At 40.2% G+C, this 18,322-nt stretch overlaps 4 protein-coding genes across 5 annotated transcripts; 1 reads left to right on the plus strand and 3 right to left on the minus strand.

Moving 5' to 3' along the window:
- Positions 1-3,216: 3,216 nt before the first annotated feature.
- LOC127136868 (uncharacterized) lies at positions 3,217-4,371 on the minus strand. The gene has a single exon (XM_051063381.1). It carries the CDS (start codon positions 4,369-4,371, stop codon positions 3,217-3,219), a length of 1,155 nt encoding a protein of 384 aa, XP_050919338.1.
- Positions 4,372-5,308: 937 nt separating this feature from the next.
- LOC127074833 (uncharacterized) lies at positions 5,309-6,855 on the minus strand. Its single transcript, XM_051016222.1, has 3 exons — positions 6,345-6,855; positions 6,061-6,263; positions 5,309-5,693 (listed from the first exon to the last, which is right to left on the minus strand). Exons 2-3 carry the CDS (start codon positions 6,175-6,177, stop codon positions 5,478-5,480), a joined length of 333 nt encoding a protein of 110 aa, XP_050872179.1. The 5' UTR covers positions 6,178-6,263; positions 6,345-6,855; the 3' UTR covers positions 5,309-5,477.
- A 2,482-nt stretch (positions 6,856-9,337) lies between these two features.
- On the plus strand, positions 9,338-10,216 carry LOC127136869 (uncharacterized). The gene has a single exon (XM_051063382.1). The coding sequence runs from the start codon at positions 9,338-9,340 to the stop codon at positions 10,214-10,216; it is 879 nt and encodes a 292-aa protein (XP_050919339.1).
- Positions 10,217-16,117: 5,901 nt separating this feature from the next.
- Positions 16,118-17,677, minus strand: LOC127074834 (uncharacterized). 2 transcript variants are annotated; one of them, XM_051016223.1, is made up of 3 exons: positions 17,185-17,677; positions 16,901-17,103; positions 16,118-16,532 (listed from the first exon to the last, which is right to left on the minus strand). In XM_051016223.1, the coding sequence occupies exons 2-3, from the start codon at positions 17,015-17,017 to the stop codon at positions 16,317-16,319; spliced, it is 333 nt and encodes a 110-aa protein (XP_050872180.1). In that variant the 5' UTR covers positions 17,018-17,103; positions 17,185-17,677; the 3' UTR covers positions 16,118-16,316. The 2 variants fall into 2 exon arrangements, with proteins under 2 accessions (XP_050872180.1, XP_050872181.1); XM_051016224.1 differs by lacking the exon at positions 17,185-17,677 and having other exon boundaries at positions 16,901-17,178.
- Between the last annotated feature and the right edge of the window lie 645 nt (positions 17,678-18,322).

Raw genomic sequence — 18,322 nt, forward strand, 5'->3', positions numbered from 1 at the left:
GTTTAGTCGAAGTAATGGTGAAAAAGCTTGCGTCTTCCCACTAAGGTTTGAGATGAATCTCCTTAAGAAATTGATCTTGCCCAGTAGTGACTGCAATTCTTTCTTTGTTGATGGAGTTTTCTCATCCATTATGGCCTTGGTCTTATTATGGTTTATTTCAATTCCTTTTTTGTGGACCACAAAGCCTAAGAAATCCCCTGCCTGCACACAAAAAGCTCATTTGAGAGGATTCATTTTTAGACAATGTCTTCTCATCCTTTCGAAGGACCGTCGAATATGGTCTATATGGCTCTTCCCTGAAACAGACTTAATGACAATATCATCTATGTAAATTTGCATAAAAGTCTCTATAAAATCATTGAAGATCGAATTCATTTCTCTTTGGTAGGTGTCCCTAACATTTTTCAAACCAAAAGGCATCACCACTCATTCGTAGGGGCCTAATCCTCCAGGATATCAAAATGTTGTTTTGGGGACATCCTATTCTACAATAAATATTTGATTATATCCAGAATATCCATCGATCATGCTAAGATATTCTTAGCCAGAAGCGGAATCGACTAGCATTTCTGCCACTAGCATTGAATATTCATCCTTTGGGGTTGCAACATTTAAATCTCTAAAGTCTATACAAACCCTTAAAATACCATTCTTTTTAATAACAAGCATAATATTAGCTAACCATTCGACATACCTGGCTATACAAATGAAGTTACAACGAAGAAGCCTTTCGACCTCCTCTTTGATCTTTGAGAGTATTGTTGGTGCAAATCGCCTTGGGTTCTACTTGATGGGCTTCTTTCCAGGCTTGATTGGGAGCTTCAATTCGATCAGATCTCTACTTAAACCAGGCATCTCTTCATAGTCCCACGCGAAACAGTCTTTTAACTCCTTCAAAAACTGGACTACTTCGAATTTTAGTTGAGGGTTGATATTGGCGCTAATGTAAGTTGGCCTCTTTATTAATCCCTCTCCCAAGTCTATTTCCTCAAGTGGATCTTGAGCCAGCATTTTAACATTTGTTGCCAGCGGATCCTTCTCGAAACCCAATGGCTCATCATCGTAGATAGCATCGAGCCTATAGCCTTACTCTTCGTTTTGAACCTTATTAAGTGGAATTGGATCAAAGTCCTTTCTATGACCTATTTGATGAGAATCTTCACTGGTTTCGACAACCATGTTTTTTACTTTGGGCTCTAAGGCCAATTGCTGCTTACTTTTGGCTATGTAATCCGAAATCCTTTTTAGTGCTTCGAACTCAATCATTAGCATTGAATTTGCTTCCTTAACCCGTGGGTTCAATTCCTAACACTCCTAAATAACCAAAGTCGTCTTCGCCCACTACTTCTTTGTCCCAGCGAAAGCCATTGTAAGGGTGCAATGATAGGGAACAATAAGCATCATCGTCATGAGTGAACGCAAAGTCGGATGAATCACATGGAGCAATATTGGCCAAATGCTTGTCGAAATGGCGTTTGTCGGTATGGTTGATATGAGTTTTGAAGTACCCTTGATCTGCTTCTATATTCTCCACAATACCATCTGGACGCCATATGACGATTCGCTGGTTAATTGAGGATGGCACATCCCCGACCCCATGTATCCATTCCCTTCCAAGTAATAGATTATAGTTGGCCTTCATCTCCGCAATGATAAACATTGTGGTCTTGTAATCGTTCCTACGGTTAACTCGACCTAGATGACACCAAGGGTGGAACCCACTTTACCCTCATAATTGGTAAGCACCATATTGTGAGGTTTGGCATCAGTGTCGTACTTGCCAATTTTTCTCAGCATGTGATGCGGAATCAAATTCACGGTGGCGCCGCATTCCACTAAAATTTTATTAATGGGGACATCTTCGACCTTCCCAGTAATGAAGAGAGGCTTAAGATGACTCTTCATAGCCTCGTTGGGTCTCTTGAAGAAGGAATTTCGCTCCTCAACACAATCATTATTCATCACATAGTAGCACACTAGCTCATGAGCAGCCATTTCTCTTTCCGTGATGTTGTCGGTATCTTCGACCTCTATAATTCAGTCGAACTCCCTGGGCATCACAGACACCACACCGACCAAAATATCCAAAGAAGCCTCTGATCCTGAGTCGAAATTATATGTCAACATTTCGTCTTCAGTAGCCATTTGATCATATCTTTCTCTGACTGCCTCTGCTGGATTATTAAATTTTCTTTTGTCAAAGCCTAAGTCTTCATTTTGTCTCGCAGGCACGTTGGTGGTGGACTCAACTTTGTCTTTTTCACCAGCATCCCTCTGGGCTTTCCTCGTCCCCTTCTCCCTTCTCCATTGAGACCTTGTCATGGGGTTCTTTCCTTTATAACTTTCAGAGACATGGGAGGTTTTCTTATCGACATGAAATTCCTTACGGTAAGCTAATGACGAACCTCTATCAAATTCGAAGCTCTGCCATTTCCCTTGGTTGCGTTTCCTGCCATCTATCGGCTTTACCCACTTCCCATTTTAAGCTTCAACATTTGGTTTGAAAGAAATGGGTTTAGTAGCATGACCTTTTTGTTTTGCTTCACCAAGCTTCACCATCAACCGTCTTGGATCATAGTATCTCCTTCGGTTGAAAGCCCTTATGGGTTGAACATCCTGTTGATCTTGAAAAGCTTTGTGACCCCCTTAGTGTTTCACCCTCCTTACTCCCTCGAGATTTTGGGTAGCCTTCTTGTCGAACACAACACTGCATCGGGGGCACAACATGACTTCTGATTGCTTCTTCTGGCACCTTCGGAGGAAATCAGACAGTGTTTCATCCTCTTTGGGAAAGGCGGTTTTATTATATTCTTCCTGTTGACATTCATTGTCAACTTCCATGGAGGTCTCCTGGGATATATCGACCATATTAACCTCCATGTTGACATCTTCAGTGATGTCCAACGTCTGGAGTTGTAATTGAAGGCCCTTAGTGGCCTTATCTATCTGCACAAAACCATCAACGATTTCCTTGGTGACTATCATCAGATTGGAATCTTTAGTGATTCCAGTGTCGAAGACATCATCGCTCTTGTTGGTGGCATCTTCTACAGCTTCCTGAATGAAGTCATTAAAAGATTCCTGGTCAAGATGTTCAGAAATTCTAGCCATGACAGGTTCATTGATGAAGTTTTCAATGGCTTCGATCATGTCGAAATCGTCAGTGACTTCGACCAGGTTCACTTCCTCTAGCTCCGTATAGTAGGCATCAACCACTTACAGAGGATCAGAGTCGATCTTCATCTGGCTCCGAGGTTTGTCTCCAAACATGAGTCTCCCTTCTTGGATGGCATTCTGCACAAGATCCCTGAAAATAAAACATTGAGATGTTTTATGACACAGAAAACTATGGTACTTGCAAAATCCTCTTTTCTTTCTTTGTTCTAAAAGAGGCACTTTAGCACCCGGGGGTACTATCATTTGACCATCCTTAACTAACAAATCGAAGATTTCGTCACATTTTGTAACGTCGAAAGTGTAAGTTTTCTTAGGAAATTTATCATTCTTTTTTGGTTCAATAGGTTTTTTTCCATTCGACGGGGCCAAAACCTTACACGCGTAAGGTGGTCCTTGCTTCAACTCAGCAAGGTTGATTTCATTTTTGTCGAAGTCTGAAGGCCCGTTACAGGACCCTTCATCATCATTGCTGAAATAGACATAGGTTATTCTTTTATTCTTATTTTCTCTACCATTTTCTTCCTTCAAGCATTCTAACCATCGAACCCTATCAGCCAGTTGGGTCATATCTCTCAAATACTGGATATCTAACTTCTTCCTTATAGAATAGTCAAGGCCCCCAACGGCCATTTCGACCAGTTCATGCTCTGGCACTTGTGTAAAACACCTAGCTTTGAATAATCCAAACCTATTCAGATAGTCATCAATTGGCTCAATAAACTTTCGTTTAATACTAGCCAATTCCTTCAGACTTATCTTCGTCTGTCCCATGTAAAACTGCTCATGGAACATTCTCTCTAACTGATTCCAAGTAAGAATCGAACTTTGTGGAAAGGTGGCGAACCATGTGAAAGCATTTTTTATGAGAGAACTTGGGAAAAACTTTATCCTAAGGCTTTCGTTGTTCGAAATGTCTTTTGCCTCGATTAAATATCTAGCCACATCTTTGACAGTGGATTCAATAGTATCCCTAGAGAACTTAGTGAATTTGGGGATTTTTGCTCTAGGGGGTGCTTCTGCCTGTAGGATATATTCGAACAAAGGTGATATATAATTTGGCCTTCGAAGGCCAAAGTTTACCCCATTTCGAACCATAATCCTTTCGACCATGGCTGCTAGATTGTTACCTGCTGCCATATCATCATGTTGAATATGCCGTATAACATTATCGGTGTTTTGGTTTCTATTTACCATTACTACCCTTGGCTCCCTTTCTCTGGGGATTTGTGGTTCGATCCTAGGGGGTCCGTCTCCTACTTCCTAATTTACCATCTCTGGTTGCGGTTGATTTTATGGGATCTGGTTGATAGTAAGATCTTCTTCGAAGGTTGCCCCCTGGTTTTCCCTTACCCAATCCCTCAGAGATTGTCGATGAGGTTGTGGTGTCATACCCTGAAATTCGCCCCACCCTTCACATTGATCATATGGATCACTAACCCCAAACATATGCATATCATCGTGAGCATTCATTCCATTTGCATAAGCATGGTTTGACACAAGGCGACACGGGACTTGAATTCATGTGTTTCTTGATGCATTGATGCATTTGTTCAATCATTTCATGCAACCATGGTTTAATATGATGTACAATTCTTGTGATCATTTAGGTTCATTGGTTCACTGTATGTCGTTATCCAACTCACATTTTCATAATTGCATCATAGTCTCTTTCCCGATTGATCTTAGTTTCAAGTTTATTTTTGAAATTCAAATTGATGTTAATCGATTTTGGGTATTCAATTTGATTTTGAGATTTAGATTAATTTTGGGAAGTTATTTCATCTTTTATTTTAGAAATTTCGATCGAATTTGAACCATTTCTTATTAACGGGCCATAAGGAAGTTTGGGGTCCATTCATCCTTTTTGTTCACAAAAATTCAGATTTGCACTTTGAACCCGTTAACCATTTTCCAAATTTATCCATCTTAGTTCTAAATCACTTTTATCCACATTAGTCCATTTTCAATATCCAATTTCATGTTTCCATTAGACCATTTTAGTTTAGATCCACATTTACCCAAATCAATATCCAATTCCCATTTTCAATATCCATTTCAAATCCAATCCAATTTCATTGTTAATATCCAAGTTTATTCATCCAAAATTCATATCCAATTAACCATATCCATATGAATCCAATATCCAACTTTTGCTCATTAACCAATGTTATCAAACCAAATATCCAATTCAGGTCCACTTTAATACAATAACCCATGTCCAAATCATATCCAATTAAACCATATCCAATTTACTAGATAAAATGAAATGGAGAAAAAAAGCAAATGAAATAATACAGCTGCTACAATGTGCAGCCCACGCTTCCAAAAGCTGCAAGCCACAACAACTCAGAGTTGCAAAACGCAGCTAATGCACGAGCCTCCAACAAAACGCACGCCAAACTGCAACAACACCAAAACGCAGCAGTGCAAGCGCCAAGCTCTAAGCCATAGCCAACCTCCAAAGCGCGAACACCACAGTTCAAAACAGCTTTCGACTCACAACCAATAAGTTCAACCTGCAGAATAGAGATTTCAACAAAAAGAATTCAATCATTAACAGAAACATGATTTCATTTAACACAAATTACATTTCATTTGGATTTCGATTAACTTAGCTCCAATTAAGTTCTAACTCTCTAACTGTAAACTAACTATCACCTAATTGCATGGCTAAAAACCAGAATTTCATTTCACTTAAATTTGACACTTCATTTCATTGTAGCGGATCTAACAAACTTTAGAATGTCTAACTAACTCTCTCGTTTCTAACAGAATCACTAATCTCCATAACAACCCTCACAACCTCACTCTCATTTCAGAACGAAAACAGATAGCAGGAGAAGGAGAGAAGATAAGAAGAATGGATAGCCTATAAATACGCACCTTTAACCAAGCTCTAGAGGATCCTTCAACCAAAATCGGATTCCATTTCTTTCCATCACCTCCTATCTTTCTGAGTTCTTCACCAATTGGACTCAACTCTCCATTCATCTCTTCCATCGGCAATTTCTTCTACAAAACCTGCAACAGAGCTACCGCGCTCAAACTTCTTCGTCCTCACCGCTCCTCATCATCTCCATCCATCACTGTCAATCCAAAAATAGAGTGTGAGACTTTGAAGCAAGGGACGAACCAGGGCCAAATTTCAGAAGAGAAGTATCAAGAACCTGATTCGAAGCCGTTCAGATTCAACTTCTCAGGTTCACCATCACGCACAACCTTTGAAGCTTGTCCACAATCCAAGCTTAGATCTGGTAAGTCTTCCCAATTCGATTGTAACGTCGTCTTCTTTCCGTTTGCGCATGCGGTATCAACGCGAGTCGTCTTTGAGCCGAAATGATGCTGGAACCACGCGAGCCATATTTGAGTACTGATTGCGAATCCACGAATTGTTGAGTCTTCGAATCATGGCGATTGGAGAACGCGTGCCGCTGTTGCTCGAACGGAAGAGTTTCCGATGATTTTCTCGCTCGCGCCTTGAACTCCATTTACGCCGTTACCATCGCCGATGATGAAATGGAGTTGTGCGTTCTCACGTTGACCTGGTTCTTCTTCAAGCTTCGCTTGGATCTGGATGATGATGGAAGGAAGGCCTAATCGCCATTGTCCCTTCAGTTGTAGGGCTTACACCTCCCTCAGTATCGATACATCCCCCAGTCCATATAATGTCCAGTTTCATTGAGTTAGTTAGTTTTAATTAGAAGCATTATAATCTTTTTAAGTTAGATTAAGATTTTAGAAAAACTTTTAGAAGTAATTAGAAATGTTATTAGAAATGGATTTTAGAATTAGGTAATTAGATAATTAGAAATATTAATTTTAGGATTAGTTAATTAGAATTTTAGAATTAAGTTTAGAAGATATTAGGAATATTATTAGATTTTTAATTTAGAATTAGGATTAAAAAAATAATGATGTTAGAATTCTAGTGTTTAATTAGGAGTATTACTTTCGATTAATTTAGGATTTAGAATAATTAGAATTACTTAGATTTTAATTGTCTTTAATTAGAATTTCGTAAATAGAAATTTAATTCGATTAACCATAATTTTGAAATGACGATTGTACCCCTAGTGTTAAAAATAGGATAATTTTGCATGCTTTCTAGTTTAGTACACAATTGCACACACATGGTTTTCTCTTGGGCTACCTGACAATGAGACCTTTTATTTTCGCAATCCCTTGTACTTTACATGTACCCCCTCCCCTTTCTCATGTACGCATTTACTTGCTTTCTTGTATTGCTCGATTAGATACTCCTTAGGCCTTAGGAACGTTCACCCATTCAAAATCAATAACCAAACCCTTGATCCAACGCCAAGCGGTCTTTTTCAAATCAAATTCAATAAACAAACCCTTGATCCAACGTCAAGCGGTCTTTTTCAAATCAAAACAAATAAACAAACCCTTGATCCAACGTCAAGCGGTCTTTTCCAAATCAAATCCAAGAATACAATAAATGGCGATTAGGATCGTACGTCACGAGCCTTAAGCGATAAAGAAAGGATGAGACTGGAGCTTTCCTACACTCATTCTGAATGCTTCGAACACAAGACGTTTGGCTTGACCGTTTAAGGTATTCATCTTTATCCATAATCTTTAGTGCAATCCAAAATCAATAACACTTTCTCCAAAACTTAAAAACAACTCAACGCATTCAAACCTTTTGTTTGAGCCTTAGGGCGACACCATTCGAAAACCCTTCTTCAAGGTAGTAAAATCAATAAAACAAACACAAACAATTTCAAAACCACGAACTACGAAAGCTTTGATTTCTCACTTCAACAAGTGGGCATACGTAGGCACGAGGATCCATTCCTTGACGAGCACACTAATTTAAAATCTACCTCCACTCCGCAAACCTTGGCAAGCAAGCATTCGATAAACAATACACACGTAAGCGCAAACATCCTAGATGGTTCCCATGGAGTACCATGGATGTGAGGGGTGCTAATACATTCCCCTTGCATAACCGACTTCCGAACCTGTTTGTGGTTGCGACGACCATATTTTTGGGTTTTCTTGATATTTTCCCTTTCCTTTGGAATAAATAAAAACCGATGGCGACTCTGTATTTTTCGCGTAGCGACAACTGGCGACTCTGCTGGGGCACCTCCCTAAGCAAGTCAAGTCTAATCTAGGTTGCTTCCTCGCATGTGTGTATGCTTATCCTTTTGATATTGCTTGCCTTATTTATTTCCTTTTGCTTTAAATTTTGTATATATTATATGATTCCATGGTTCTATGGTAGTGATGGATGCAACTCAGATTGCAAGTAACCTTGTGGGAAAGACTCTCCACCCGAGTGTAGAGTGCAAACTTGAGATAGGAGAGGTTGAGTAGTATGGGCCACCGAGAAGCTTTTCTCGTAAGGGTCGATACAAGAACCTCACTTAGAGTAGATTCTTTTGGAGACATTGACGACCGTCAAGCTTTTGGCGTAAGCGATCAATGTCTTCATTTGGATCCATGACTCTAAGGACCTTTGTAGAACATTAAACCTATGGCCCATTAAGGTTGATGGTTGCGTAGTACGGGTCCTCATGAAGCTTTTCTCGCGTGGGTCGGTACGAAGATCTCACTCAAAGTAGATCTTCTTGATGGAGTTGACGACCGACAAGCTTTTGCCGTAAGCGGCAAACAATCAAGGAGGTCCGTGACTTTGAGACCCTTGTCTAGAACCCGATGTCGATGGTCGCGTAGTGCGGGCCCCCGAGAAGCTTTTCTCGTGTGGGTCGGTACGAAGATCTCACCCAGAAGAGGCTCATTTGAGGGAGTTGACGACCGGCAAGCTTTTGCCGTAAGCGGCAAATAGCCAAATGAATCGATGATTCTGGGGTCCCTATCTAACCCTAGACTACGACCGGTGAGATCCCCATTGTGAGTAAGCAATCAGAGCTATCCTCCATCTGTATCTTGAACTTGTGATACCACGCCAACTTGTGTGTCCGGCTTGTGAGAACCATGCTTGTGTATCATTCATTCACTCACTCATGCATTCATACATCATAAAAATTCAAATACAATATTCATGCATCATTCTGCATGTCATCAAACAAAAACCAGAAAACTTACCATTCTACCCTTCTATCCAGAATCATCCACAGTCAAGTTGACTTCCCGACATTCATACTACACGCGCAACAATCAAAGATTGCTCATGGATCAGTTGGAGCAGAACCAAGCTGCTATGAGGGAGGATATGACCACTGTGAAGGCTCATATGGGTCAACTCGTTGAAGCCCTACAATCTCTGGCTAGGGGACAAGAGGAAATGCGTCAGGATAATCTGAGAGCCTCTACTGCCAACCATGCTGTTGTGACTATACCGGTGAATCCACAAGGAGGAGCTGTTACGCCTAATGTAGCTCAGCCACCTCCCGAAAGAGGTCCGGTGTATCAGAATGCTAATCAGACGTTCAATATCCCCGCCAATGGGAGATTCCAACCCGAGATTGACGATCAGCAGGATGCTTTCTTCACTACAAAGGCTGACTCAGTTTATGAAGCTTTTGGTCCTTCTCCTGTTGACATAGAAAGGAGATTTCAAATGATGGAGGGGAGATTCAAGGCGATGCAAGGTCCTGATACTTTTGGGTTGGATGCTGCTGACATGTGCTTAGTGCCAGACGTGAAAATTCCTCCCAAGTTCAAAGTCCCGAGCTTTGAAAAGTATCAAGGGGTCACTTGTCCAAAGACCCACATCCGAGCTTTCTGCAGAAAGATGGTCGCTCATTCTAGTGACGAGAAACTCTTAATGCACTTTTTCCAGGACAGTCTTAGTGGAGCTTCTCTGGAATGGTATATGCAGCTCGAGCGCACGCATATACGAACCTGGAGGGAACTTGCTGAAGCCTTCTTGAAGCATTATCAGTATAACTCAGACATGGCTCCCAATCGGACTCAGCTCCAAAGCCTTTCTCAGAAGCCTGATGAATTGTTCAAAGAGTACGCCCAACGATGGAGAGACCTGGCTGCCAGGGTTCAACCCCCTCTCCTTGAAAGAGAGCTGATAAACATGTTCGTGGATACCCTTTAAGGGCCGTATTTTGAAAAAATGATTGGAAATACCACCTCAGGATTCTCGGACTTGGTCATTGCTGGTGAGCAAATTGAGAATGGCTTGAAGATCGGCAAGATACAAGACACAACAGTTGCGGCTAGTGGAGCAAAGAACTCTTATTCTAGATTCTCAAAGAAGAAGGAAGGAGAGACCAATGCTATCGCTCAAGGGGGAGATGGAGGTTACCAAATGCCATACTATCCAGTGGCAGCAGTAACACCTAACCCATATCCGCAGCCAGCGTATGTCATTCCAACCGGTCCTCCAGCAATGCAATATCAGCAACCCTATGCTCCTCAGCAACCTGTTGCTCAACAGAACTACTATCAGCAAGGTAGACAAGGACCAAGGAGGCCTCCCAGAAGGTTTGATCCAATTCCCATGCCGTATGGTCTTCTGCTAGCTCACTTGCTCAAGGATTCGCAGGTCCAGCTGAGAGAAGCTAAGGATCCTCCTATACCTATACCTCCCGGGTATGACATGAACGTCAATTGCGAGTATCACTCTGGGACGCGGGGGCACTCGATCGAGAATTGCAATATCTTCAAGCACAAAGTACAAGACTTGATTGACTCAAAAGCAATATCGTTCAAGCCAAATGTTCCAAACAACCCCGTGCAGGCAAGTACATCTGCAGTGCCATAGTCAAAGCAGTAGTAGATTTGAAGGATCGGTATCTACAGAACCGTCTTGTCAGCTTTCTCCATAATCAAGACCTCAAGCAATGGGAGAATAAAACGGATCAGTCCAACAATTTCTGGTTCAATCATGTTCATGTGTGATTTTCTTGTTTGTCATTTGTAACATTCATTTGTAATAAATTCGTTTGTTTTTGAATAATAATGACATTGAAATGAATATGCATGTTTTGAATAAATCCATTCGTGTCCACTCATACTTTATCTTGTCAATATTTAAATGTTGGTTTTTGGAGGAGGATGATGAAATTAAAAACACGAAACGAATTCACTGCTCGTACACTTTTGAATAAAACCTTGCTGATGATGTAAGGCATTGTTTCAAATCCCAAACATCGGAGATATAAGGAAGATAATCCCTAGTTAACCCCTTCGAGCCGAGCAGTAGGAGTTTCTTTCTTAAATATAAAACCCTCAATCTCAAACCGGGGCAGGGTAGTCGTCAGTCAGTTTGACCAAGCGTTCAAACTTCAAAAAGAGGAGTGTCCTATATGAGGATCAAACATATCTTATCCCTCATAAGAGGTCGGAAATCACCAAATTCGAAACGGTTGTCCCTCACCCACAGAGGCACGAGGCGGTCACAACCTATTCAAATCAATTGACAGATGTCATACGATTTGTTTCAGCAAAAAAAAAGAAACAAAGAAAGTAAACAAAAAGAAAAAAGAAAGAAAGCCCACTAAGTTGAAAGCTCGAAAACGAGTGACTTAGGTAAAAATTAGGGCATCTCTATGGATTGTAAATCTAAATTAATCCAGCAAAATAGGGACGTGAAAAAAACGAATTTGTAAAAGAGGAATCAAAAGAGTGACTTAGGCAAAAAATTAGGGCATCCCTATGGATTGTAAATCTAAATTAATCCAGCAAAATAGGGACGTGAAAAAAACGAATCTGCAAAAGAGGAATCAAAAGATAATCCTCAGCAAGAACAAATTCGTGTGGCCACAAACCAAACAGAAGGTGCACGACTGCCACACCAAAAACCTCGTAGGTTCATTAACCATCACTCCCAAATCCCTTTTGGAAGAAGAGCCCTTGTTTCAAACTAGCTGAACGTAGGACTGGATAACATCACGAAGAGCGGGTGGGTTAGGATAGGTTCGAGCCATATGTCCTTTCTTTCTAAAAACCATGAACCAGACCATGTTACAACCCTCAAAAGACCTAATTGAAGCAAATGTTTATTTCGAAGGCGTACTATAGTCAGAACGACCGTGTTAAAACTGACTCCTCATCAATTTACTCATATGTGTTGATATTGATATGTGACATTCGTTATCAATGATGCATTCATTAAATGTCAGAATTTCAGTGAGCATGTTGGGATTTCAAAACTGCATAAAAATGACATTGCATTATCATTTCCAAAAATGAACTTGTCTTACTTATGAGTAAGCATCTGACATCAAGGAATCCACCACAATTAGCGTGAATTGAAGAACTTGATGGTTCCAAATGCCTGAGACCTCCGTTGAGCAGGGGCAAGCCACTTCTCTTTTGATCATATCGATCAGAATGTTTGAAGACTCTGTCGAGCAGAAAGACAAATCGCTTCGAGATCCCGTCGAGCAGAGGCAGTCACGTCGAGAAATCTCTACAAGATTCAGTTAATCTGAAGTAGTCAAGGCGAGATTCAATCAATCTCTGAAGATCAGTAAGTCAGGGGCATTCCCTCAAAAATCAGCCAACCAGAGGCAAAGTTACTTCAAGGCTCGTACTGGGGTAGGCCACCCCAAGGGCACAAGAAGTCAATCTCTCAAAAATGGTTAATCAGAGGAATGCAGTTCCGAGACACAAGGGCAAATCCGATTGAGATAATCCACGACAAAGTTGCTTCTTAACCTGCGATTAGGGTAATCCTTGCAGATACCCAACAACTTGGGGGCAAGACGATCCAAAGAGATGAAGGTTATCTCATTGCCTGTGAATGCATTTCAGATCTAGCTTGGGGCATCTGAAGGTCTACGTCAGATCCATCCTCCAGCAATATCAAGAAGTCAGATGTCGGGAAGTCATGCAAGACGCAACCCACCCTCCAAATCAGAAGCCTTGAAACTCAAAAACATCCTCAGCATTCATTGCATCGTACCCAAAGATTGGGTCATCTATGGATATTCATATCATTGCATCAATCTGTCATGCATAATTCATATCATCTCATTTCATCCAGCATAACACAAATCTCTCTAACAAGGAAGAATCTAGCCCAAAACTCTCTTGGCAATATTCAACAGCCCATTCAGTTGGAAAATCTCTCGTAAAGTCCAATTCTCGTTGGCAAAACCCCTATCTCTCAAATTGGAAAGACCGATCAAGCAGTAATCATCAGTGTCTATCACTTTTTTTTAATACCTGTCGGTATTGATTTCCCTTCGCTCATCAGTGTCTATCATTTTTTTCGATACCCGTCGGTGTTGGTATCTCTTCCCCAACCGCAGAGTTGTAGATAATCACCCTTTACTCAGTTTTAGATGTCATTACCTCTAACCCCAGAGTTGAGAGACTATCCTATACCCAATCTCATAGTTGATGTCAGTTCTCACTCCAACCTCAGAGTTGTTTCTTCTTCCTTCTTTCTAGCCTCAGAGTTATTGTCTATTTCTCTTATTCCTAACCTCAGAGTTATCTTCTGTCCCTTTGTTCCGACCTCAGAGTTTTGTGTTTCCTCTTTCCAACCTCAGAGTTGTATGTTTCCTTTTTCCAACCTTAGTGTTGTAGCCCTTTTGCAGCCTCAATGTTGTTATCCCTATTGCAGCCTCAGTGTTGTTATCCCTTTTCCAGCCTCAGAGTTGTTGTTATTTTTCTCATTAACCAACCTCAGAGTTGTATGTTTACCTTTCCTTATCCCAGCCCCAGAGTTGATGGTAACCTTTCTTATTTCCAACCGCAGTGTTGTAGCCCCTTTTCCAACCACAGTGTTGTCGTCCCCTTTTCCAACTGCAGTGTTGTAGCCTCTTTTCCAACCGCAGTGTTGTCGCCCCTTTTCCAACCGCAGTGTTGTAGCTCATTTTCCAACCTCAGTGTTGTCGCCTTTTGCAACCTCAAAGTTTTCGTCGCTTATCATATTACCCCAACCTCAAAGTTGTATGTTGCCTTTCCTTATCCCGACCTCAGAGTTGTCATTCCTTTTCCAGCCTCAGAGTTATTATCAGACTTGTTGTTTACCAGTTATTCTCCCAATCTCAGAGTTGAGTATCTGCTTGTTTCCAACATCGAAGTTGATGTTTACCTTTTTTCGCTCCCGGCCTCAGAGTTGAGCAGTTACATTTTTTTAACTTCGGAGTTGGTGTATCTCTTTCTAGCATCAGAGCTTAGACCCCACTTTTTCCAACCTTAGGGTTGACGATCACCCTTTTTCGACCTCAGAGTTGAGTACTTACCCTTTTACATTTTAGAGTGAATGTGTCGTGTTACCCCCAACCTCAGAGTTGTATGTCTCCTTATTCTTCGGCCTCAGAGTTGAATAGTTATCTTCCTTCAGCCTCCGAGTTGAACGACTGCCTTTTTCCAACCTTAGAGTTGACGACTACCTTTTATCCCCAGCCTCAGAGTGGAATGACTACCTTTTTCCCAAATTTCGAGTTGTTGTATCATTTTCTTATTCTCCAACCTCATAGTTGATAACTGCAAACCCAACCTCCGAGTTGACGCCTACTACCTTTGTTCCCGACCTTAGAGTCGATGTTCATCTACAAACCCAACCTCCGAGTTGACACCTACTACATTTGTTCCCGACCTTAGAGTCGATGTTCATCTGCAAACCCAACCTCAGAGTTGATGTTTACCCTGTCTCTAGTCTCAGAACCGATGTTGATCACAGTTTGTTTCCAACCACAGAGTTGAGAATGTCCAGTTTGTACCCCAATCGCAGTATTGAGGTCAGAACGTTTCAGTCCCCAATAATCAGCGTTGCTTTTACTTCTGTCCCCATCCTCAGAGTTGTCGATTAACAATTTAACTTCCTTTCGCCTACTGTCGTCCTCAGTAAGGTCATCTGCCATCCCGAATCCTAGGATTTGTGTGGCAAATCGTTTCATGATTTCAAAAAGAACAATTACCAAGAAGATATCCCCAACGGAAAATTCTTTCTCGGTGCCTTCAAAAAAACTTGTTAGTAGAGACAAAATGGAAAAAATAATCAATCATATTGCATTAGCATACTGCATATGACATGCATATCTAACCTCTCACATATCCATTTACCAAATAACATTCCTATTCCCAGTAGCTGCCCTGCATAAAGACATGTTTGTTCACCATATATCCCAGTGAAGAAGTTTCTTGTGACCTGTCTTCACATTGCTTTCCATTTGTTCATGGCAGGCAAATTTCCTGTTATTCAAGTATTTAATCATCTCCTACCTTGATCGTTTTTGGAAGTTGTTGCTATCCATACATTCAGGTCCGAGAAGATTAAATATGGGCAGCTGTCATACCTTGAAATTCGCCCCACCCTTCATATTGATCATATGGATCACTAACCCCAAACATATGCATATCATCGTGAGCATTCATTCCATTTGCATAAGCATGGTTTGACACAAGGCGACACGGGACTTGAATTCATGTGTTTCTTGGTGCATTGATGCATTTGATCAATCATTTCATGCAACCATGGTTTAATATGATGTACAAGTCTTGTGATCATTTAGGTTCATTGGTTCACTATATGTCGTTATCCAACTCACATTTTCATAATTGCATCATAGTCTCTTTCCCGATTGATCTTAGTTTCAAGTTTATTTTTGAAATTCAAATTGATGTTAATCGATTTTGGGTATTCAATTTGATTTTGAGATTTAGATTAATTTTGGGAAGTTATTTAATCTTTTATTTTAGAAATTTCGATCGAATTTGAACCATTTCTTACTAACGGGCCATAAGGAAGTTTGGGGCCCATTCATCCTTTTTGTTCACAAAAATTCAGATTTGCACTTTGAACCCATTAACCATTTTCCAAATTTATCCATCTTAGTTCTAAATCACTTTTGTCCACATTAGTCCATTTTCAATATCCAATTTCATGTTTCCATTAGACCATTTTAGTTTAGATCCACATTTACCCAAATCAATATCCAATTCCCATTTTCAATATCCATTTCAAATCCAATCCAATTTCATTGTTAATATCCAAGTTTATTCATCCAAAATTCATATCCAATTAACCATATCCATATGAATCCAATATCCAACTTTTGCTCATTAACCAATGTTATCAAACCAAATATCCAATTCAGGTCCACTTTAATACAATAACCCATGTCCAAGTCATATCCAATTAAACCATATCCATTTAATAAACTAAAAAAATTCAAATCCAATTTACTAGATAAAATGAAATGGAGAAAAAAAAAGCAAATGAAGTAATACAGCTGCTACAATGTGCAGCCCACGCTTCCAAAAGCTGCAAGCCACAACAACTCAGAGTTGCAAAACGCAGCTAATGCACGAGCCTCCAACAAAACGCACGCCAAACTGCAACAACACCAAAACGCAGCAGTGCAAGCGCCAAGCTCTAAGCCATAGCCAACCTCCAAAACGCGAACACCACAGTTCAAAACAGCTTTCGACTCACAACCAATAAGTTCAACCTGCAGAATAGAGATTTCAACAAAAAGAATTCAATTCATTAACAGAAACATGATTTCATTTAACACAAATTACATTTCATTTGGATTTCGATTAACTTAGCTCCAATTAAGTTCTAACTCTCTAACTGTAAACTAACTATCACCTAATTGCATGGCTAAAAACCAGAATTTCATTTCACTTAAATTTGACACTTCATTTCATTGTAGCGGATCTAACAAACTTTAGAATGTCTAACTAACTGTCTCGTTTCTAACATAATCACTAATCTCCATAACAACCCTCACAACCTCACTCTCATTTCAGAACGAAAACAGATAGCAGGAGAAGGAGAGAAGATAAGAAGAATGGAAAGCCTATAAATACGCACCTTTAACCAAGCTCTAGAGGATCCTTCAACCAAAATCGGATTCCATTTCTTTCCATCACCTTCTATCTTTCTGAGTTCTTCACCAATTGGACTCAACTCTCCATTCATCTCTTTCATCGGCAATTTCTTCTACAAAACCTGCAACAGAGCTATTGCGCTCAAACTTCTTCGTCCTCACCGCTCCTCATCATCTCCATCCATCACTGTCAATCCAAAAAAGGAGTGTGAGACTTTGAAGCAAGGGACGAACCAGCGCCAAATTTCAGAAGAGAAGTATCAAGAACCTGATTCGAAGCCGTTCGGATTCAACTTCTCAAGTTCACCATCACGCACAACCTCTGAAGCCTGTCCGCAATCCAAGCTTAGATCTGGTGAGTCTTCCCAATTCGATTATAACGTCGTCTTCTTTCCGTTTGCGCATGCGGTATCAACGCAAGTCGTCTTTGAGCCGAAATGATGTTGGAACCACGCGAGCCATATTTGAGTACTGATTGCGAATCCACGAATTGTTGAGTCTTCGAATCATGGCGATTGGAGAACGCGTGCCGTTGTTGCTCGAACGGAAGAGTTTTCGATGATTTTCTCGCTCGCGCCTTGAACTCCATTTACGCCGTTACCATCGCCGATGATGAAATGAAGTTGTGTGTTCTCACGTTGACCTGGTTCTTCTTCAAGCTTCGCTTGGATCTGGATGATGATGGAAGGAAGGCCTAATCACCATTGTCCCTTCAGTTGTAGGGCTTACACCTCCCTCAATACCGATACACCCCCCAGTCCATATAATGTCCAGTTTCATTGAGTTAGTTAGTTTTAATCAGAAGCATTATAATCTTTTTAAGTTAGATTAAGATTTTAGAAAAACTTTTAGAAATAATTAGAAATGTTATTAGAAATGGATTTTAGAATTAGGTAATTAGATAATTAGAAATATTAATTTTAGGATTAGTTAATTAGAATTTTAGAATTAAGTTTAGAAGATATTAGGAATATTATTAGATTTTTAATTTAGAATTAGGATTAAAAAAAAATAATGATGTTAGAATTCTAGAGTTTAATTAGGAGTATTAATTTCGATTAATTTAGGATTTAGAATAATTAGAATTACTTAGATTTTAATTATCTTTAATTAGAATTTCATAAATAGAAATTTAATTCGATTAACCATAATTTTGAAATGACGATTGTACCCCTAGTGTTAGAAATAGGATAATTTTGCATGCTTTCTAGTTTAGTACACAATTGCATACACATGGCTTTCTCTTGGGCTACCTGACAATGAGACCTTTTATTTTCGCAATCCCTTGTACTTTACATGTACCCCCTCCCCTTTCTCATGTACGGATTTACTTGCTTTTTTGTATTGCTTAATTAGATACTCCTTAGGCCTTAGGAACGTTCACCCATTCAAAATCAATAACCAAA

This window comes from Lathyrus oleraceus, chromosome 4, assembly GCF_024323335.1.
Source record: "Lathyrus oleraceus cultivar Zhongwan6 chromosome 4, CAAS_Psat_ZW6_1.0, whole genome shotgun sequence".
Classification (NCBI taxonomy): Eukaryota; Viridiplantae; Streptophyta; class Magnoliopsida; order Fabales; family Fabaceae; genus Lathyrus; species Lathyrus oleraceus.